The sequence below is a fragment of the Eutrigla gurnardus genome (genome assembly GCF_963514095.1).
Source record: "Eutrigla gurnardus genome assembly, chromosome: 10".
Classification (NCBI taxonomy): Eukaryota; Metazoa; Chordata; class Actinopteri; order Perciformes; family Triglidae; genus Eutrigla; species Eutrigla gurnardus.
The window spans coordinates 11,524,320-11,548,310 of record NC_139924.1 but is presented as its reverse complement, the minus strand read 5'-3'; the positions used below and the strand labels follow the sequence as shown (position 1 = coordinate 11,548,310).

General features: G+C 41.5%; 1 protein-coding gene across 2 annotated transcripts; it reads right to left on the bottom strand.

The window, feature by feature from the left end:
• Positions 1–775: 775 nt before the first annotated feature.
• On the bottom strand, positions 776–23,094 carry pipox (pipecolic acid oxidase). Of its 2 annotated transcripts, XR_014597809.1 has the most exons (9): positions 22,962–23,094; positions 19,351–19,499; positions 14,588–14,801; positions 10,235–10,417; positions 7,957–8,109; positions 5,308–5,457; positions 3,737–3,812; positions 1,378–1,602; positions 776–1,174 (listed from the first exon to the last, which is right to left on the bottom strand). XR_014597809.1 is itself a non-coding variant. In XM_084018877.1 (8 exons), the coding sequence occupies exons 1-8, from the start codon at positions 23,070–23,072 to the stop codon at positions 1,472–1,474; spliced, it is 1,167 nt and encodes a 388-aa protein (XP_083875003.1). In that variant the 5' UTR covers positions 23,073–23,094; the 3' UTR covers positions 1,233–1,471. The 2 variants fall into 2 exon arrangements, 1 of the variants encoding a protein (XP_083875003.1); XM_084018877.1 differs by lacking the exon at positions 776–1,174 and having other exon boundaries at positions 1,233–1,602.
• Between the last annotated feature and the right edge of the window lie 897 nt (positions 23,095–23,991).

Here is a 23,991-nt window from a genome sequence, read left to right as displayed (position 1 = left end):
TCTTTTTAACCATGTACTTAGTTGGCAAACCGGTGAATGCTGGGAAGGCAGCGAGGAGGGGGATTTACTGACACATGAATCAGACAAGCCAATAACGTAAGATAAAAAATGTTTTATTACCATTTATCACAGATGGGGGAATTAGAATGGCACAACGATGTTAGACTACAGTTGTCAAAGTTGGTTCTCTGGTCAAAATCAAGGCAGTGTTATTTAATTGCTGGTTCATTACATAATGTTGTTGTTTGGAGGACAACCAGACTTCTTCAATCATTCAAATGCAATTCTTGAGGACACATGACGACCTGCTCTCAGTCCCTGCCGCACATATGCAGTATATGTACACATATACATGCCATTAAAACTCCAGCTCCATGTGCAGCTGAGGTAGACTTGCTCTCTGGCGGCATGGTTGTGACACGTATGAACAGTGTGAAGACCATGAAATCGTAGGATATCGTAAAAAACCTTTTCATACATGGAGAGGGAAGACTCCGGAGAGTAGCACAGCTCTTCTTGTGCAAATGATTTAATAGTTGTATGACATTTACAAATAGTCAACAGCTCACTTTCAGAAACTGACTAATTTAGAAGTTACTTTAACCAGTCAGATCAGCTTCTGTTGCACTTCAATTGTTATTATTTTGAATAAAGAATCGCAGTGTTCTCCCACAATACACTGCTCCTCTGCAACATGCACCGGCTCCAGGCGGATGCTTGAATCTGATTGAAGACTTTGGTAGTTGCCTACATTGCTGTGAATGGCTCCTTTATTTTGTCTTTTGATTGTTTTGACTGTTTTTTTCTATTTTAATTATAAAGTGCCTTTGGGTACTATGAAAAGTGCTCTTTAAATAAAATGCTATTATTATAAGCTACCACTTTGCATGACAGGTCCTGTCAGAAACTCTACACATCTCAAGTGTTCAGACTGCACCGTGGCCCAAGAAATAAAACAACTAAACCTTTATTTATCTCTTATGGTCTCCAAATGGAGCACTGGACAGCCGGCATGGACCAAAAGCAGTGAGATTCATAGAAACATCCAAGCACAACATGTCATTTTTGTGTTTCTGTTTAGATTAAACAAACCTGGTGTTTGACTGTAATTAAGAATATTTCAATGTGCTCATATGTAGATTTAAAAAAAACATGTTTCAATCTTATTATGTCACTTTCTGCAAGAAAGCAAATGAACCTGGTTCCCAAAATGTTGAACTATTCCTTTATGGAATGAGATCGCTGCAGAGAGCCATGTAAATCACTGACTTTCATAAGTGCTGCACAGCTGATTTCACCATGTCAGACTGGAAACACATTGTCTTCATTATCTAAAGTAGGAGACAAAACAGACATTGTGTGATTGTGTTTACCAACTGAATTACTACAACAATCTCAAAATCATACTGCTGTCACACTTCCACCAGGCTTCCTGCCGATCTGCTGAAGCTCTGAGGATCCAGCCCCAGCTCTACAACGCTGATTTGGTCTTTTCCTGGAAGCGTCTGATTCGGAAAGGTGAAAGGTCAAAGGAGGGCACTTCTCCCAGGCTGAGTTCACACAGGAGCTTGCCAATGATTGGTCCAAATTTGAAGCCGTGACCTGGAGAGGAGAAGTCGTTACAGTGAAAAAAGTGCGTACGTGGGTCGTCAAACCACGACTCAACGTCCTAATGTGAGCAAATCCATGCCCCGCACCTTAGAGTTAGCCTATAAATAGCCTGCATCTCTAGGCCTTTGTCTGAGTCAGGCGATGGGTTCGAGCCCCACATGAGTGAATACATAAAAGAAGAGCAAAGCTGTTGCGATGCCTGTCACTAAGCATCTATTCACTTTGGTGAACCGGGACCAAATGCTAAATTAAGGGAGAATTCTCTCAGTAATGGCTCCATGTGCTCAAGCCCAGGAGTGAAATGAGAAGAGTATGTATTTTCAAAATGCAGCAGTCTGATTGTCCTTGTCGCTAAGGTCTGAGAGGCAAATTGTGAATGTCAACAGGGCTTGGGGAATGTGGCACGTTGTCATCTGACAAAGGTCTCAGAGCTCCCTTTGAAGTCATAAAAGCTCGTCTCTGACAGTTTGGCCATGTGAATTTTCATCTTGCCAGAGAAGGGCAATGGAAAAACCTCAATAGCTGGCCGAGCCCATGGGGTGATATCGTAGCTATGGAAACCCCTGCCCACCCCCCAGTACTTGCTTTAAAGCACTTGTCCGGCTTTGATGACAAATGCGTGTAGGGGAGGAGGGGGAGGAAGGCAACACATTTTTCCATTACTATGGAGAAGCCCTGTGAACCTCTCCAATGTGGCTACGAGCATTAGTCCTGCTCAGTGAGCACAACGACTACAGATATCTCTATGTAAAGAAATGATGGAGTAATGTCTACCTGAAGTCCCTCTCCCTCTGTGTGTGTTGTTATCAGAGCTTCTCTCACTTTGTTGACATGGCCGTTGACTGGCTCGGTCCCATCCAGCGGTTACAGCAGATAAAGCTGCCCCAACCAACAGCGTTGTCATGGAAACATAGTGCCACCCCCTCGCTTCCCCCTCAGGTAAACCCAGCTTACTCTGTCAGCACCGTTGCCGTAGTTCGTACTGCTAGCATTAGCACTGTTCGCTGCGAGCTGCCGGCTCAGGCGTCGCCATGTTGAGACCCGTTGAGAGGACTGGTTATACTGAGACAGAGAGGCTGAGTGGACTGGTGATAGTGGGACAGAGATCCTAATCTTGTTCCAGATGACAAAAATGGAACAGGTATATTATCCTGTGCCGCCTTCACCCAAGTGTCACACTGTATCACATGCAGGTAGACGATAGTCCACGAGCACAATGTCCTGGCAGGAGTCACCAAAGCTACAGTTCATGCTGCACCCTGCTTTCAACAAAATGGCCTTACTTTGCAGGGTTGCACAGACATGTTTTAGCTTCACTACTCATAAGGGTGTACGAATAATAAAATCATGAGTGTGTAATTAATTTGATTAGATTTATTTGTTCAAATTGAATGTCACCAGACAGTTACATTGGCTGGATAAAATTACAAAAGAAAAAAAAATGCCATGTAACCAAAAAACAACCTGTGATGTCACATTATGGCCCTGTTCTGTATAGATGGGCCCTGGTGTTGGAATGACACACAAAATAGAATGGGATCACTATTCATCTGATCAATTACACCTGTGTTTACCCTGCTATGCCAAAATGTCAAAATTGCTGCTGGGAAGTCAAGAGTCCTTGAGCTGATCTGTAATTGTGTGCTTCTCTCTTTTCTATGATGCTCAGACGAGCTCTGGGTTTTGTACCAACATTCAGGGTCTCCAGAGGATGAATTGCTAATGAGTTGTCTTTGGTTTGCAACTAAATGCCTATAAAAAGAAAATCTCCAAATTTCCATCAGCCTCAGTACTTTCTGCAAATGATCAAATGCTAGCTTGCTAACCCACTACTCTTCAATGCTGTACATGGTAAAACAGGATGTTAGCATTAAGTACCACTATGTACAGGCTCACAGAGCTATTAGCATGACTCATACATAACCATACAGCTCTGCTGCAGCATCTCCAATGTTCTCACCGAACTCTCCCAGCTGGAAGGCTGCTGGGTTCAGCCGTTACCAGGCTAAAGCTTCTACTAATAGCTTGAGAAGTAAAGGAAATTTCATTCCAACGCTGACAAGAATACGTTTGTCATGTCCAGAAATCTAACAGTAATTATGTGTTGTTATTGTTCTGTACGTACCTGAGAATCCGGCTCCAATCACAATGTTGCTGTAGGCCGGGTGGCAGTCCAGCACGAAATGATGATCAGGCGTGAGCTGCAAAAACAACAACATATGAAGATCTAGCAAGATAAAAAATCAGATTAGGCTAGAACAACATGATTGACTATCGTTGTTGGATCTTGCTGGACCTGTTGGTTTGAAAGGTATCAGCTGTTCAGGTTTGGAACCAGAGCTGAGCTTGGATCTCAGACTCTCACTCCTGGCCCAATGCCCTTGTCCAAAAAAGCTTTTTTTCCCCTCCGGCCTCCTTATGCCACTATATGGAGACATGAACAGTGACTGAGCAATGCCAGCTTGACCACCAGTCAAGGACACACACACACACACACACACACCCTCTCCATCAAAGTCATCGCAGGAAATGTGTTTCACTGGATGAAAGAAGCCAACGCAGAATAGATAATGAACTCTGACAAAAGGCGAAATGTTACCACAACAAAAGGGACACGTGCAATTTAACTCACTGGTAGTGGAACAAAATACTTACTGTTAAGTGAGAAAAAAGCGTGACTGTCAGGATGTTCAGGGGGATTGGACAAGGTCACAGAAATTATGTTTTCCTTCAGCTTCAGTGTGCCATCGTGGTGAAAGCAGCTTGCTGTGTGAGTGAGTATGTGTGTGTTGCTGGAGGGCAGAGTGGCTGCACGACCCCTGTCACACACACACACACACACACACACACACACACACACACACACACACACACACACACACACACACACACACTCCACACTCATTGACATAATGTATCAGCCATTCCCAGTCAAGACCAGGTGGGTCACATGAGATTTCATTAGGGTCGCCAACACATTAGCAGAATTTCTTCCATAGTCTTTCATTTAACATTTCTATCTGCAGTTCACCTTGGAGCCAGAGGAGGGCGCGTGTCTGTTCTGATAATAGAAGCTTTCTTTTAACATTGAAAGGTCATATGAAAGGTAAACTGCACTGTTTGTTTTATTGATGAGAGGATTTGAGGAGAATGATATAGCCTGAACGCCCAAACGTATTTAAAAGAGCGGTGTGTAGGATTTAAGGGCACCAAGTGGTGAGGATGCAGACTGTGTCCGACCGAATACCCCTCCACTCATCCCTCCCAAAAGGCTCTCTGGAGCCAGTGTTTGGTTTGTCCTTCTGGACTTTATGAAGAAGACCGGCTCCCTGTGTAGATACGAAGGGCTCAGTTTGAGGTAACAAAACCACACCGATTCTTAGTTTCAGGATAACATAATTAGGAATATTAAGAGTCAATTTCTGCCCATAAATTCTCCCATTTATCCTACACACTGTTCCTGTAACATGCATAAATGTTTTCAATTACATGCACAATTCCAAGTAGTGAATTTATTGAAGTAGTGATCTCTTTCAAATAGCTGGTTTTCCTCTTCAAGAAGTGGGCTTCCAGAAAAAAAAACGTACATATTTTGAATCTGATATTTCCTGATGAGCCACAGAATTTCCAACTCCTGTCCTTCTGAGGCTTCTTTAATCCCATTGATGCATTGTAATGTGAGTTGTTGACACTCACCGTATACATGCAGCTCTCCACCACGGCAGGTTCAGGGACCAGGCCAGGGAAACAGCGGGCGATGTAGCGCTGGAGGATGTCAATATCAGACCTGTCTGTCTGCCTGTCTCTCTGGTCTGGGTCCGTCTCACTGCCCATATGGTAGCATATCTGCACACAGAACGACATGATCAATATGATTTCTGTATGAAACACTAAAAGCTTGGTGACCCAGCAATGAATAGCAGCAGCAAAAGGCCAACGTTGTTCAAAGTAAAACATCCAACTCTGTAAGTTATAATTGAATTTTTATAGTTTCATGTAATAAAATGCATAAATTCAGCATTAATTAATTGAGTACTCAGAAATCCAGGGTTCTTGTCAGTTCTGCCTTGTTGTTTATTGCTGTGACAACCACTCCAAACAGACACAGCCTTGAAGTCCTTAAGCACATGTCCACTGCACACCCACCTACGGTTAAAGGACCAGATACACCATGAGCTCATTATCGTTCAGCAGTCCCTCTCTACTATCCAACCATGCAGGGAAGTCACAGTTTTCTCAGACAATTCAAATCTCCTAGAAGTTGCTTCTACAGCTACATCCTCCACTTTAACTCAGGCGTCCATGCACGATGACACATACATGCACATTAGACGAAACTCGCTTATTTCAAAAAGCTTCTTTTTTTGTTAATAAAGGTAAGTTTCAACCCATTTAACGATTCCAAAGCGTTAATAACAGGTTCTGTGTTATATTGAAACTGTTCTGACCATATTTCTTGAACAACTTTATATAAAACAAGTTATGAAAATATCACTGTGATATAAATTAAAGGTGATCGCATGTAGACAATGACATCAAGTGGAACCAGGAATTCTTCTACGTGTGAAGGAAAACGGATATTGAAATTGAAAAAAAATACTTGTACAGATAGCATGTGAGTATTGTATTATCATCATCAGCAAGTGTTTCTTGTCTAAGCTAAGTAATAAGGGAGGAGATGATATGTTTAGCATGTCTTATTAAGGCTCCCATTGCTGGCTTGAAAGCTAAAAGACAAGGGGAGGAGTGACTCCCATACACACACATCAAACTCCCAAAGCTGCCTGTTAGCCAGGCCTGACACACACCGTCTCAGCCAGAGACCAGAGTAACAGCAAGGAGGCTGAGGAGTTAAAAGAGTGCAGATTGGATTTTTTTCCCTGTCAGGTCCACGGAGTAAAAACAGAACAAAAACAGAGTCATTACGATATTTTTCAAACTATGTTAAATGGTCCAAACGTTGCGCATACAGTAGATCTGGCGACTGTTTCTCAGAGTGAATAATGTGACGTGGCATCACCATCTGTTCAGCTCTCTTTTCTATGCATGTGGTCTGCTATTAGGCTGCGAGCTCCTGCTGGCCCGCCATAGTGCCCAAAATAGAGATTTGCCATCAGATGACATCAAAAGCAGCAACAACTCCCACAACTCATCTGATGGTGAGGTTGGACACATTTTACAGTTGACTTTGCAGCCGTGTTTTACTTCTAAGTGGAACACAATTGTACCACTGTGGCAACGTGGTTCTGAAAACCAACATTCCAGCCACATTTTGCACAAACCAGGCGGCAACTTCCGGTTCTGAAAAGTGAAGCCAGGCTGAAGTGGCTTAAACTTGCATTCTCTCTACTGGCCATTAGGGGGCGATTCCTCTGGTTGCAAAAATAAGTCTGATTGCATAGAAGTCTATGAGAAAACAATCCTACTTCTACCTTGATTTATTATCAGAGTAAACATTGTAAACATGAGTTTATGGTCTCACTCTCTAGTTTCAAGTCTTCTTCAATACAACATGATGTTCATTTAGTCAATGATGGACCTTGTGATTGACAGGTCGACACCAATGCAGTTAGCTACTTAGATGACACCTAGATGTAAAGTTGACCTCCAATTATGAAGCTAACTTTCTTAACAGCTTCACACCAGAATCCAGATGGATCCAGATCCAGATCCAATAAGGTTGCTGCTCAGGGGCCACTCTGCCCACTTGATATTAATATTAATATTTGTAATATTAATTATTAATATTAATATTAAACTTGCAGTTTAATATGACTAATTCTCAGTGCTCCCCCCTTTAGTTGTGAGGGTGTGATCTACAGGCGATTAAATAAAATTAATAACGTACATTTCTGACAATACATAATCAGTAACTGCACAAAATCTATGTTAATATACATAATACATTACTCTTTTTCATGCTTTTGCATTTTCTAGTTTTCTTTTTTTTTAACCTATGATTATTTTAAAATCTTGGACCCATTAAACTTAAATTTTTTTTTTTTAAGTCAAAACTATAAACTTAACTATGATTATAAATCATATGAAATGTATTCCTACATTTGACATAAGTTATTGTATAATCATTTTATTTTGTGCTTATACGACAACACTTGGTATTCTATAAGTGGATGGCGGCGCTCCAGTCTGCATGGATCTTCATTTGATAAAGAGCCGTGTTTGCTTCAGTGCACACACAACACTGGTTTAGAACCTAATGTTGAATAATGAAGTCAAATGATCAACTAGAAAAGCAGGCCAATGATATTGCGTTCATAAATAAATTATCATTAATGAAGTCCATTAAGACTTTTCTCTTCTTGCGGGTTCAGTACTGTGACATACCTTCATCAGACCCGGGTACTCGTTAGACGGGAGGCCGTAGATGTGATCTTTGACATCCTCCCACTCAGTCAGGATGAAGCAGGGGAAGCGCTTCTTCACGTCGTACGACCCGGGAACCTTCTCTCTCCAGTAGCACACGTTGATCTTCACCACCTATAGTCATGAAATCAGAAAAACCATTAGCACCCAGCCAGATACAGAGAGGTCTGACTGTCACTAAAGACTGACAGTGGTGGACCATAGTGTAAGCTGTGTATTCATTTAATGCACAAAACTCCTCAATTGAAATTCAAAGAGTTTCTCAAGCACCAGCTGCTAAACAGCCCACCTCTCCAACATGAGAAAAGAAATAGAACACTCACATGTTGCGGGTGATGTAAACATGCGACCATTCCTTTCTTCTGATCCATTCATTCTATGGTTCAAGGTAAATGGTGAAAGGAACTGCATTCATATAGTTCTTTGCTAGTCCTCCAACCATTCAAAGCACTTTGCACTATATGTCTACACTCCCCAATTTCCACACACATAGTTACACTGATGGGTGTGTGAATGGACAGGTAGCATCTCACATGGTTATTTTAAGAATCTAAAATGCAAGAAAACTCTACTCTTGATTGCGGCATTAGAAGAAGGATCGAGGGGGTCATCACAATACCTGGACATTTTTCTCTGAGGTGTATGAATATTCATAAAAAATGTCAAGGTAATCTTGGTAGTTGTTGAGTTTGGGCTACCTCAAATATGATCGATATATTGTCTTAATTATAATTTTTTTGTATAACTGATCGGTACCACACTTGTTCTCTGCAGAAGCCCGACACCTAAATGAATATGCACAGGTTCAACATCAGTAGCTCGCAATAAAACTTCCATAGCACCTACTCAAGCCTCCTCGTCACTTTTTCTTTGTCTAATACAAGGGCAATTATGAAAGTAGCTCTGAGAGAGTGGGATTTAATGAAATGTACACAACGGTTGTACAACTGACGTCCATCTGGGGGCGGCGATAATAAGGACACATTTGTTCGGGAGCTTTCAGTGTAATGAACTAACCGGCCGTGCACTCATTCCCAAAGACCATAAACATTCAGACAGAAGCGCTCCGGCGAGTCAACGAGCTCGGAGCCTGTGCTTATTCTACCGGGTCACTCAGCCATGGCGTTCCCCAAGCCCCCCCAGCCTGCTGCTAGCCTGAATAATGCAATTCCAATATCAACTCCAATTCTCCAGTCCAACAGCTGTCTGCTCGTTTTCCCATCACATTCTCTTCTCAGGCCGTGTGACACATTGCAAGATGGAAAAGACCGCCTTGCTGACTAAGGAACTCTAAGCTGTTTAAATATGAAGGAGTGGTGCTTTTGTTTTCCGTGGCGTGTAAGGACGGCCATTTAAAAAGGGGAGGCAGGGCGAGATCCCAGTGAGGAAAAAAAGAAGTTGATGACAAACAGAGTCTGATGTGAAATGTGTGGCGCTACAAAGTGAAGCCAATGCTTATTCTCTCAAGATCAAAGATGGCGACGGCCAAAATGATGAACTTCAGGCTTCGTAGTCCACAAACCAATGGGTCACGTCACCATGACTACATTCTGGTGTATGAACGACACACACACACACACACACACACACACACACACACACACTTATGCATATAAAAAAAACAACGATTGTGCACACCACATAGCCTGTGTGAGTGAAGATGCATGTTTGGGAAGTATTGATAAATGCGAGTGTGACCAAATACTTAAATAATTAAAATAATTAATCAAGACTTTTCTTAGTTCACCATGTAGGCAAAAAAAAAAAGGATTCCTTCAAGAATTCAAGGGCGAATAATTGAAATACAAATGATTATTTCATGGGTGAACTATACATGTGATACATTATGGAATACATACTATAAATAGCATAATGATCAGGCGTAATAACCATGATTAAGAATGTACTTGAATAATACACGTGTGTCTACATTCACGGCTAACACAATTCACAATGATTGAAATTCATAAAACAGAACTATGCATAAGCACGGCTTTGCAATTCTGATGAAAAGAGCACATATTTTATTTCTGTCTTTGCATGTACCAAGTTTCATCTTTCATCTTCTTCTTGTGCAGTACAATGACAACAGTGTAGTGCATGTTTAGGTGCTAACAATGAAACCGAGCTTGTATGCATGTCAACCTCTTGAATCCTAATATTTGACTGAAACTCAAGCCTAAGTACACTGAAACATGTGCAGCTACGTGAACATGCTGCATGTAGGACACGTCCATACCTGTAGTGGCAGCTGTAAGCCGGTGTGAGCCAGCAGTCGATTAGCCCAGGGTCCAGCGGTGATCACCACACTCTTAGCTCGATAAACACCAGCAGTGGTTGAGACCGTCACGATGTTGCCAGGTTTGACGTCTGTCACCTTCTCTTTGTCTCTAATGACCCCACCCAACTTTTGGAACTGCCCCTGGGAAAAGGGAAGGACAGAACACGTGTTAATGAAAATACTGATTATGCCTTTTAAAGATATGATATAGATTGATCAATAATAGCTGCTAAAACGACTTTATTTGCCCTATTTGTTTGAAAAAAAAAAAGAAAACAAAGAAAAAATATAATGACGAAAGTAACTTTTTTTTTTGCAATATCAAAAGATCATCTCACTAAAACAACTGGACAACATCCAAATGTTAGATGTCAGGTTTCAGTATGGATGAACAAATTTGATTACGAAGCATTTAGCAAATATTAAAAACAACCCTTTTCTCAATATTTGGTAATGGATTAAAGTAATACATTTTGCCTTAAACATAGATGGCAGAATTACTGAGAATTAAGTTCTTATCCTTTTCTTTGTTTTTAGGTGTATTCATTACTATCAATATAGTCAGAAGTATAACTCTGATCCAGAGTAAAACTACACACGATTGTTTTGGGCAATTAAAGAAAAACTCAAGACAGGTTTGTATTTCTCTGACAGGAGAACGATTTTCTAACTTTTTCTGAAAATAATTTAATTAATATTACGACTAAACCTACAGCTGACACTAAGTTGCCTAAATTAGTTGAAATAACAAATCCAAGGACAACAATTTAGTCCGTCTTTCAATCCTTTCTGACTTCCTGTCTGTGGCACTGCAGGCCCAGGCCGATTGGTTTTACTGAAGATGTAAATCCTTCATTTTTTAAATTCACAATCACATTCCACCTTTTCACATACTGACATTTTGTCGGCTCCCCCCCGGCATCACGTAAATACACTGGGTAACCCGGGGCACGATTGCAGTAAACATGAGGTTGATTTAAATAAACACATTACTCCCTGGACCTTTTCCCTCATAGTTAATAAAGAGAAGATAAAGTGTTTCTGGTTACTTCAGCCTCCTCCATGGCCACATATGGTGGAGAACATTGGTAACGTGATCTTATAACTCAGACCCAGGTCAGTAATATGCAGTTGTAGGGCCAAGCTTAGCAACAGGGAGCACTGGTACAATTAGCACAGTGACCCCCACAGGCAATAGAAAGCCCCAGGGGACCAGTAGATGACGCAAGGAAGGTGGGTGACCCTTTACGATGCCCCCCCAACAAGCATGTGCTGCCTTCATGAGAGAAGCAACATGCGACAAAATCACCAATAACGGTCCAGAGGATCAGGTCCCGACCTCCCTGCCTGGTCCCCGGGACAGTCTGCCAAGAGCCAGAGGGGAAGCCATAAGTATTCCATAAGCATAATTATTTATTTATGGTGTATTCCATAGGAACAGATCCAACATAACAGTATACAGACAAACTGATGCCAGTATTAGAGACACGGAGACAGTCTGTCACCTCTCTCTTCACCACCTGCGCGTGTGGATTGTATAAATTAGCAAAGTGAAATAAAGCCAGTGACAGCTTTGGTACACACATTACCCTCCCCATTCTAATAATGAGCCCTATTCATAATGCCGGTTACATTCTTGACACAAAATAAAGAAATTATTCACCTATCAAACTTCCATTTTCAAAGGGTGGGGGATACCAATGGTTTTCGTGATCACTTTTTTCTCATTTCTACGTAGGCAAACATTTGTGTGGTTCCTACACACTGTTTTATAAATGCAACCCCAGGTAGTCTCTCATCCACATTCTAAATGGCCTGTTATATCGAGTCATTAAATTTAAGAGAGTGAATGAGAACCATATGCTTATCCCTTGAACCTGAAGCATATGGAGAAATCCCAGACGGCACGAGCTCGTATCTAAAATGGGCGGGTCCAAGATCAGGGGCAGGTGTTTGGGGCAGGTGACAAGATCTTGGTGCTCAAACCCACTAGTGAATGAAAGGTCTTGGCAAGATGGCACGGCATGGCACTACCTGTTAAGGCTAATGGAAAGACCATCAAATATTTCATGTGAATCTCTTGTTACAGTGAAGGTAGCCTGAAGTGGTCCCTCAGGTGGCTTTGGCTCCACATGAACCAACATCAATCCACTTGGTAGACCTCAGCAGCAGGAGGAGGCGGTAGCTCAGTTTTGGGATGTTTTTTCTGACCAGCTAGGAGGACAATTGTCAAAACCCATGAGACATAGAAGAGAACCTGGGAAAACTGTGGGTCAGCCTCCCTACCAATTTGCTGTTGTATGTAAAGAAAGTCACGGTGAGTCTACAGATGGCCTTGATTTAGGAATCTCACAGCCAGAGCTCCATCTTCGTGGTGCCCAAGGACACGCATATTCTGTCCCGACTTCAGGAAGCTCAATCAGATCTCCCGCATTGCTGCTCACATGCTACAGGTGGACGAGCTCCTTGTGAGAGTGAGACCGGCACGCTTCATCAGCACATGGGCCTGGAGGAAGCAGAGTACTTCGGGAGAGGACTGATGAGACCACAGCAGGTGGAGAACATTGTTAACCGGCCTCATCTGGTTACCAAGAGCTAAAAACGTTTTTGGGCCTGGTGGGGGATTAAGGACAGTTTGTCAGATTGCTCCTTTCCATGCTATCAGAATCGGCAGCCACATCACATGAAGTGGATATCAGAGCTGGACCAAGCGTTACGGATCCTGCAACAGGCTCTGTGAGCTGAACCCAATAATGTGAATAAATCAGAAGATGCACAGACAATTTAGTGATATCCTGTGGTTGTGGTCTTGAATCCTCTTTGTCTGAGATCGTGGTTGATTCCAAGACGATACCTTCAAAATGGTGGACTGATGAGACCACAGCAGGTGGTTCATCAGTCATGTTTACTACAACACTGGTGTACCATACTATAATAAACTATACTATGATACTATTAGTATTCTGTTGTACTTCTCTTGCCATTGAATTCTGTCGTTGATAGAAAAATAAATAAATGTAATGATTAACAGTTTCTCTTAAGTTTAAGTGAACTGTGCTATTGTGTCACAGTGTGATGCACAGTTAAGCCAGCCGACATCACTGCAGTAACTTGATCAAGAATGTTGGGGTGTCGTCCTAAAACTGTTTAGGGCCCCAAACAAACCTGAGCTGGCCCTGCATACACGAGGGACACTAAGCAGGTTTATTACGAAAAAGAAACGAAGACATTAAAAAACATGCCACTCTGAGGTAATGAAATAAGACCAATCAATTGCGACACAAATTAACATATAACCCTAAAAGCAAGCAGCCACTAAAGAGTCGTGGCATGAGAACGCACAAAGCAATAGTCCAGCGATCGAGCACTTCAAGCTCTAATTTATAATTGACTGCTGCTTCACAAAAAGCAGCTGAACAATCCATCCAGTCGATTGAAAATGGCACCTTGCTGAAATAACAAAGCAGTTTTTTTGTGCTTGACCTGGCAGCCGTGGATGAGTCTGTTCTCCTCCGCTGCCTTTTCTCAGAGCTGACAGAGTCCAGTAATGTGGATTTATTGTGGAAAGATATTCCCAGTATGAGCTATGATTAGATTAGAACAACGGGCATAAAATATGTTCAGTTATTCACATCTTGGTATTTCTCAGCCCACTAGTTCTTTTGTAAATTTCATATGATACAGATTTCTTAAATCAAAAAACGGCTTTCTACCATGAACCCTGGAACTGACATGAAGGTGAATTTATGTTTTATTAAAATGTTTTTGATTAGCTCATTTGCTATTGATGCATTGAATAAATCTGGGAGTTTGCTAAGAAAAAAATATTTTAAAAGACCAGGCCTGTTAGCATGTGAAGGACGTAGACAGTTTTCATATTTAATAAGAGAAAATCCCTTTAAAATCTTTGAAAAACTATGGATCATTTGATGTGAATGATCATTATAGACCTTAAAATATCAGCTATGATCCCTCATTGGAAAACAAGTGCACCACAAGGAAAAGCGTTATGTTGAAGCAGTGAGTGAGTTTGTGAACTGTAGTGGATGTTTATAATAAAGTTGATGATGTTGTAGTTACACCATTCACCTTTCTTTTCCAAATAAATGTGGATAACCTGGGATACAGTGAAGATTATGTATAGAAACATGCAACATTTTCCACCTAAAGTTGAAACCTTTGAAACTCATGAGGACTCACCTTGGTCTCAATTTGCAACCCCCCACGTTGGTTCCTACATGGACCACATGATTGGCCTTGACTCATGACTCATAAACACCTCATGCTCTAGCAGCAGTAACGGTACTGTACCTGTACAGCCTTGAGTGCACGGTCAGCGTACAGGACTCCAGCAGTGATGTCCACCACCGCCTCGCCTCCCTCAGCCAGGGTGACTCCAGGGATGTGCTGACTGAAGTTGTCCCGGTTCAGGATCATCAGGGGAACCTTGTTCCTCTGCAGGGTGTCCTTATACAGCTGGTAACTCGGACTCTTCTCCGGCCCCATCACCAGGAGCCCCGTTTGTCTGAGAGGGGAGATCAGTGGAGGTAAGACATGGTCATGACTCTGAAGACTTTACAAAGCACCAAAATCCAGGGGACATCCTGAAAATTATTACAAAAGCCAAACAGGGCCAAACTCCATTTGGTCAACTTCACACCGGTTGGAAACAAACAAGATATTGTTAAAATCCTCAGAGGATGAACTGTAAGCATGCACAGCTATGTTTGTATGGAAGGTTTAGTTGAACTCTGAAGATGGGTAAATATTTTAATATCTACCTCTGTTTTTGTTTCCAAATAAATGTGATTTAAAACTTTGGAGAGCTTTATATCACTCATGTTCCTGCACTGATTCTGTCCTGACTAGCCTCGTCAGAACTCAGAGAAAACCTCAAAGACCTCAAAAGACCAAATATCCAGGGCCACATTAACCTGGGTCCCAGGGCCAAAATGTCTTCTAGGCCCACTGTAAGCCTCCTATGTTAGTGTGTTTAATTTGATCAAATATTGAAATTGAAATGGGTCACAAACCCTCGCACCCTTCAAAAAACCCCTGGGAGGCTGTGGTTCAGGAGGTAGAGCGGGTCGTCCTTCATTAATGAGGTTGAGCGAGGGAGAACCCCAAGCTGCTCCACATAGGGAGGCCAGTGTCTTGCATGGTGAATTTTGACATTGATATTTTATATGTTGTCTATTTTCCATTCATGCTCTAATTATTGAAACAGTAAATCACAAGTTACTCCACAGTTACTCAGTACTCGAGTCGTTTTTTCACTAAAACAATTTGGATTACTTTTACGACTACATTCTTTTGAGTAGAGTTTTTGCTTATTCTGTTATGCACGTAAACGTAGTCACTGTTTGTGTCGCTGTCATACAGTCGCTGTGTTTAAATGTGAAAAAATGCAAAAAAATGGAAAAATGAAATTGACAGCCGATCGTGCTTCACTTGTTAAATACATTCACTTGGTTTCCTGGAAGCAAAGGAGAGACGCTCTTGTTCTCTTTCAACATCATTAAACTTGAGGTCTAACAGGGCAAGAAAGACCACCAGTCAAGTTTAAACAACTCAAACATATCTGAAGATAAAAAAAATGGTGAACAGTAAAATGATGAGTTTGGTTTGGGTAGATTACAGATCAAAGTCCAAGGTTTAACTTTATCTTCTGCACTAGCAATTTGCACTCATGGTTGACCTGTGTAAAATGGATTATTAGCACCTTCAGATTAAATAATATGACTCAAATGTTGACGTTTCCATCACCTGTTGTCTGACTGCTCAAATTGCTTGTTTTTAGATGTTCCCGAATTCTGAGATCTCAAAAACGACTTTGTTGAGCACAATGTCAGCTGATATAAATTAGGACCAGAGCTATAATAATGTAAACCAAATTATGAGAAACTCTAGTTTAATAAAATGTTGATATGAATAGTTTTTCGGTATGGCAGTGTGGGTCAGTTCACCACTTTCTTTCAGACTGAAATACCTCAACAACCGTTGGTTCTATTGCCATATCATTTTTTACCAGCATTTGTTGTCACCAGATGATAAATCCTTCTGACTTTGGTTTCCGCCTGACATTTCCTGCAGCACTTAACATTTTAGATTTTAGTGAAATGTACTGGCCGATATGCGCAGATATAAAACATGAATTTATGAACATTTGAAGAGCTGCTAGAATGATTCCGAAAAGGTGACATTACTTGGTTCAGCAAGCAGAGAGAGAAAATAAATAGCAAGGTCAATGATAAAATAAATGCATGAATATGTGTATATATATATATGTGTGTGTGTATATTTTTGTAAAGCACTCACACTTTATGTTTTGAAAGATGCTTTATGAATAAAATTTCTAATTTGATATTATCATCTCTCGCCAGGTTTCCACGGTGCCATTTCCAAATAATAGCAACCCAGAAATCTGAAACCTGAGCAGTAAACTGTAGTATGTGTATTAGCTCAGCTTCTCTATGATGGTTCTAATGAAAGGATACTTTTGTTTGATCATATTCAGTGAAACCGACACTATGCTCCGATAGAACAACATAAATCATCCGGTTTTAGAAAAAGAAACGCGCCTCTACGCGTCTCTACGTGCACATAGAGCTTGTTGTTTGTTTTGCAAAAATCCACCGCGCCAGTATCATTCTGTCTACTCAGCGCAGTTCACAGTTCGTGCACACGCCACAGATCCCACCTCCCCCCTCACGCATGTTACAATATCACAGGCACACGCCTCAAGCTAGGCACACGCTAAATGACGTTAGCAGTTGCTATCTATGAGTAAGTTAGCCAGCCTACCTCTGTGTAGCGTGTACTCCATGCCGTTTATCGATGAGAGAAGACACGGGGGCGTTCACAGGAATCTGGTGTACGCGCACTGACGAGCACTCGATGGGAGGGAGCGGAGGAGCTCGGTGGTAGAGGGGGAGGGGCGTGAGCGTTGGAAACATTCGAAATTTGACTGAGTCAACTCGATCTGCCAGACTTGCCGATTGCAGCTTTAAAGAAATCATCCTCAAAAGTCCATCTCTCTCAGGTTTGGACCCAAAACTTGTGCTTCTCTGTGAGACTCCCCTCAGCCAAGGCTAATGACTATAAACAGCCTTTCACTACCTAGAAATGATAAGCACAGGGCAGCTCAACCTTTTGAAGATGCCTGTGAAGATATTGATTAAATGATGTAAGTGCTTTGGCAAGACTTTCTATACAGATTGCAAGTGGTGGTGGTTAATGATAGCAATATAGGTCTGTCTGTAAAACAGGTCTTTAGATATAGGATATTTTTTGGGGGGTGGGGGGACTTGAGCAGCCAGAAGATCAGACAGGATACAAACCAACAGTTTATCCAGATTATCTGGAGGTTAAAAAGGGTTGTGAAAGCACTGTAAATGTCTGTAATAATGGTTCAATGTACAGGAAAGTTTGTGAAAAATGTTTGTGCTAAATGTCTTGTTGTTTAGCCAGTTGATAATTAAAGTAAAGGATGTTGGCATCAATTCAGGTGCACTGAAGGTGGACTGACCTTTAAGGTGGACCAGTCATATTCTCCTTTAAATGAAAAGCCACTCCTCAGAGTTTTGCTCAGCTTTTTTTTTTTTAATTTTCTAATATTGCTAAGAAATGTTTTACTAATAGCACGGGTAAACAGTTACTTAATAACATCCGTATTGCATTGTGTTGTCAAAATAAGTTGTAACAGTCAGAAGGTGTGGAATGAAAATCAAACATGATTTCAAAATCATTGTTGGAATTGTAATTGTGTTATTAAGCACTCACATCGGTGCTTGTCAAGTACTGATATGCAAGTACTTTTCTGTAAAAAAGTGCTCTTGGTGGATCCCTAGAAAAACTTGACCAATGAGCTTTAACCATGTAAATTCTCAGTTGTGGACACCCCTACAGTACAGTAGCTCGAAGCAGGAAGTAAATGATGATGGATTACAAATAATGAGTCATACCTTTGTGGTTGATGTACTCCAAATTTATCAAAAAGCCTCAGTTAAAAGACTCTAAACTTTGATTTGACTGGACATCACATGACCAGCGGACAGGAATACAGAGGAGCTCCAGGGTGAAGTTATCGAGTCCCAGACTGAGGGCTTGTGAAACACAGGGTCTGATTCAGTAGTCTGTCTGATAGATGGCTGACTCGCCCTTTGCCAGCAGTGTTTTCTAAAGGGCTGCACCGACATCTGTCAGCCGCCATAAGGCACAGACAACCCCTGTGAAAGGCTTCAGCCATTCATCAGAACATTTTATGACGATGTCTCCCTCTGTGCTTGTGTGTTTACGAGCGTGTGACGGAGGAAGGAAAAGCCACGGCAGTGTCGGATCGTAAATATGATACCTCATCCTGTCCGGCCTGTCAAACTTGGTGATTGGTGGCCCTTGGTTCAAGCTGCCGGATGTGCAGACATGTTGCCACGTATGTGAAGAAAATAAGAAGGTTTAGCTTCGCCTCGGCCCATTTTACGATGGCTCCATCTGTCCCAGAGGCAGCAGCAGTAGTGGGAGGCATTGCTCACACCAGCCTCCTGTGAACATTTGTCATTGTGATGCACACGATTTTTCCCCAAGGGCACAGGTGGCCTTCGCGTGTGGACCCATCAGTAATGAGCTACGTACGGGTGCACAGGGGACGGGGACAACACTGTTTTTCTAAGGAACATAGTGAGGGGGCGTGGCTCGATACCATGAACTATTATGTTGCTCGGCTCTATAATCTCACCAGGAAAGTTAAAGTGCAGGAGGGCTGCTCACAGTTTGACGGCATTGTCATATTTATATAAGACACAAATTCCTCCCCGCTCTGCGTAGGAAAATCGGAGGTTTAGTGAGATGAAAAAAGCCCCTGTTCCACATTTGGAGGCATGGAAGCTGTCAAGGGGTGATTCAGTGATGCCCGAGGTAATGAGAAAGTCATGCATTTATGGCTCCCGTAGATTGAGTTGCTGCTCGTGTGTGCACATAGCACCTTGAATGTGACAAATCCCCGTGTTCGGGCAAAGCTTTTGTTATGTTCCCTTTAATGGCTTTTCTCTCTCCGTGTGTTTCTGCTGACTGCCTACCTGTACAGTTTGACACCCGCCTCCCTCTCCAGCTGGGCCCACAGCTCGTAGCACTCCTGCATCATGTGGGTGTAGAAGTCCTGCTCATACGCCTTGCGGATGATGCGGGTCTGGCCATGGGAGCTCCCGCGGGTGTGGGGCAGGACGAACTGGAGAGGATGGATGTAATATCACTGGGTCAATTTCAACTTTGATCTGGGAATCAAATGGTCAACATTTTTTGGAATTTTTTGCCATTTGTGATAGTTCAACATAACCTCAAACAACAGTTTGTATGAGATTTTACGAAAGGTTACTTCTCATTTTCATGTGTGCCCCTACAAAAAAATAAATAAATAAAATAACCCCCCTGCAGAGCACAATATATGTAGGCAACAAAACCCCCTGGTCAGGTTTAGGAAAAGATTCAGGTTTCAGTTAAAATAAGTGTTTGATACGTAAAATAATGGATGGATGGAATTCATGTATTTTCTAACAACAAATTCCCTGCCACTAAAGATGCAGCGCCCCCTACTGACCCATATAGCTGGATTAGCCCCAAGAAAATTATATTTTTGGATTTGGAGAAACCTTCCTCACACTTAAAAAAAATAGTGCGTAATAATAACATGATATGTGTTAAGACGTTAGCTCAGTACATAGAAACCTGTTCTCCAGGCAGAGCCACACGGCCTCCCACAGAGAACCCTAGCTCTCTTTAACCTGACCACATGGCTGACTGGTCGACAGCCACAGCCACCAACTTGTAACACACACACACACACACACACACACACACACACACACACACACGTATAGTATTTAGTTAGATAGGCCACTTAGACTTAGTGTATGTTTATTTGTTTATTGTTTATAAACCCCTTTTAAACATACTGATGTGTTTATTAATGCTATATGAGAATGAATATCAACCTTTTCTCTGCAAAGAATTCACAAATCCTTCAACTGTTTGTACTCATATGCTAATAGTTATTAATTTTAGGCATTTGAGTACAAACCCCTTTATATGAGACTGAGTACAGGTTCGGTTATCTTTTCCCTGATTTCAGGGTGGTGCCCCGTTTGTTTGCGTCATCACAAGTTTCTATTTCAGCCGTGTTGTTTCGGTGATTAAATCATTTAATTATTAATTATTATTATATTATTATTATAATTATTTTTTCGGTGGCCGAATATTCGGTGCATCCCTATTAATAATCCTATTAATATCAATAATTCTATAAATATTAATAATTATCTATGAATAACCGAATCTGCTCCTGCAGTAGCTTAAAAAAAAAAAGGTGGTTGACCTTTGTAATCGCACTAGCAGATGTGCATAAAGAGTAGCTGAGAGATTGTTAGGAATTTTAGGGAGCCGTTTAAAACTTCCAATCTAAAAATCTAATCTTGTCTCCTATAACACCCACAGGTTCATTTTAGTGTTTTAAATTCTCTACTAAATCCATCGGATACAGATTACCAACGCCCACACTCAATTTTTTCATCAAGAAGATAAAAAGATATTCCTCCCACTCAATTTGACCTGGGCATCCGTCTCTTCTCTTTGACCAACGGTCTGATCAGTTTCAGCCTGTTTCAATGTCCTGACTTTTTCCTGACTTTCACTGACTGAAAAGTTGAATTTCCACAACCCATAATAAACGGTAAAAACAATAGAAGAGACAAAAAAAAGCAGCCACAGTATTTTAACCCATTAATGTTATTATCAGAGAAATTCCGGCATCCGCGCCCTAAAATTGCCCTCTCGATCGCATTTCCTCTCGTCTACTAAAATATGTTTTTGATGCTGTTGGGTCGAGTATCCGTGCATTGATAAAGGTCTATCTTATCACTGGGTTTGTAGGGTGGTCATTATACTAGAATTTCAAACTCGATACCGATACCCAGGAAAAATTATCTATACTTGATACCTTTTCCGTTAAATTGTTCTCATCTCCAAAGTCGTTTCTGAGAATTTGGCAGTACATCCAACTGCATCAGAACTGCAGACCACATGTTACCACCCAGGACCTCCACATCCGGCATCTTTACCAGCTGGACAGCTGATGCAACAATTGCTTTGCATAACCATAAGAATATCTGCACAAACTGTCTGAAACCGTTTCAGGGAAGCTCATCTGCATATTCCGGACAACAAACATATGCATTTTATTGATGCCATTTTAAAAGCACAGTGATACGGTGATGAGATGCTGAGGCCCGTTGCTGTGCCATTCATTCACTGCATGCCTGGCAGCAGAAAATATTCCTGTTCTTGCATGGCCTGCAGACTCACAATCAACAATCAACTCCATGTGAAGGAGATGTTTTGTAGTGTGTGAGTCAAATGGAGGTCACACCAGATACTGACTGACCCCTCCCACATTTTAGAGCCTTTTATCATGACCAGCCAAAGGCACACCTGTGCAATAATCATGTTGTCTAATCAGAACTGTGTTAAGTCACACCTGTCAGTTGGATGGATTATCTAAGCAAAGGACACATGCTCACTAACACAAATTTAAACTAAATTTGAGAGAAATCTGCATTTTGTGTACCTAGAAAAAGTCTGAGATCTTTGATCCAAACCAGCAGTAAAGATTAATTCCTTTGCTTAAATTATGTATTTAAACTTTCTCATCTCCATAAAATAAGACCGAGATCATTGTTTGGACGACCTGACTTATTGAAGGCTCTGGTTCTTCTTGGCCCCTTTCGCTTTGAACAACCATGTTGGACTGATCTAGACCAGTGGTTCTCAACAGGGGGGCCACGGCCCACTAGGGGGTATCAGAGCTGCGATGGGGGCCTTGAGATGGCTGTGAATGTTTCCAAGAAAAATACAAAAAAATACTAATGATAATAATAAAGGAATTTACATTTTAAAAAATGTTCTCCACTCATTTTTTTCTCACTCAGTCACTTGTGCATGAACCAGTTTAAAATGTGTAAAATGTCTATTTATCTTTATTTTGGCCATGGAGGATTACATTCCTTTCTTTTCGATACTGGTCAATATTTATCTTAACTCAAGTTGATCTTTGGCTGCTCCTGGTCATTCAAGTAGTCATTCTTCATGTCAAGGCTCAAAATAGAAGTCCGATATCATCATTTACACGTTTTTTTAATCACAAATTGTAAAGATCACTGCACTTAACGGATGGATTGAAAACTTTCCCGAAAGGATATACTTCGGTTAACTGTGGTTGTTTTTAAAATGTTTGGCTCAACTCTTTTACAAGAAAATAATGTAATTAATCAAGTTACCACAAAGTAGTTTACTGACTAATAACTAGTACACAATGCATGGAATGTGAGAAAAGTTGGGCCACAAACTGGTTAATATGTCACTTATTGTTGAGTCAATGCTTCACTTCCTTACACACACTGCATAGTGAATTAATTCACTATAGTTGTATAATAAATACAAATAACAAAATCGCACGTCAGGTGCAGGTTAGAAATGAATGGCAAATAAAGCAGGAGCATGAAGGATACAAGTCACACTGCTGCTGGTGTCAGGAAGGTAAAAGTACTTCTCACTGGGACATAAACTCGACCGCTGGGTCTGAAGCCTCTCTCTCTCTCTCTGTTAAAGAGCTAGAGTGAAAGTTTAGTGTGAGACAAACCTGCTCCAGCAGAAGAGTCTTCTTGCTCTGCTTCGCCAGCTGGTAGGCCGCGAAGGAGCCCTGGACTCCGGCCCCGATCACTATGCAGTCGTAGTCCCCCTGGGTCGACATTGCGCTTGGATTGAGCGCGAGCGGCGGCGCGCACACGCTCGTAAACGTCCTGTTAACACGCCCATTTAAAGTGCAAGACATTTGAAAACATTTACCCCGAATTGATAGGCGCTCGGCATGTCCGCCACAAGCTGCACCAGTGAAATGCTTTGGTTTAAGGTCCGAATAGACACGGGCGGAGACACTGCTCGGGGCTGAGCCGGTTTCCAGGTAATAAGGTTTGTACGGAGTGTGACAGGACACGGGAGCCTGACAGTCCTTACAGAGGACATAGAGACCCATAATAGAGGCGCCACGAGCCACATTTGTAGTATAAGTATAGAAATGGCTATTTATAGAGGACTAGATATTAATCGTGCTGTCTTTGGACCTGTTCCTCCACTGGCAGTGCTGGAAAACGTTAATTATTAGATCAAATGAATTCCTCCTAGGTATTATATAATAATGATAATAATAATCATAAAGTTTAACAAAAAACTATTGTGTGAATATAAACAGCCTAAGTCTAATAAAAAATGAATCCAAAATAACATTCATGTTTTTAATTTACACACCATAGTAGTAGTAGTAGTAGTAGTAGTAGTAGTAGTAGTAGTAATATACTTGTTTCATCTGCTTATGCACTATAGGAGACAAATGCACTATATGTCATATATGGAATGGAGGCCTCTTGGTCCGGTGCTGACTCAGCGGATTATCAGGTTTCCTGCAGTTACATTTGGTCATTTCCAGCAAGGCTTTAATGCTGTTTTCCAATAGAGCAAAGTGCACTTGTCCCACTTACATAACCGTGAATAGCCTACTCAGTCCAGAGGTCAATCCTCTGCGGCATCAGAAACTAGACCTGCACAGAAATAATATGATATTTTCACAATCTAATATTGTGGCACAGTAAAACATGTATAGTTAAACTCGTTTG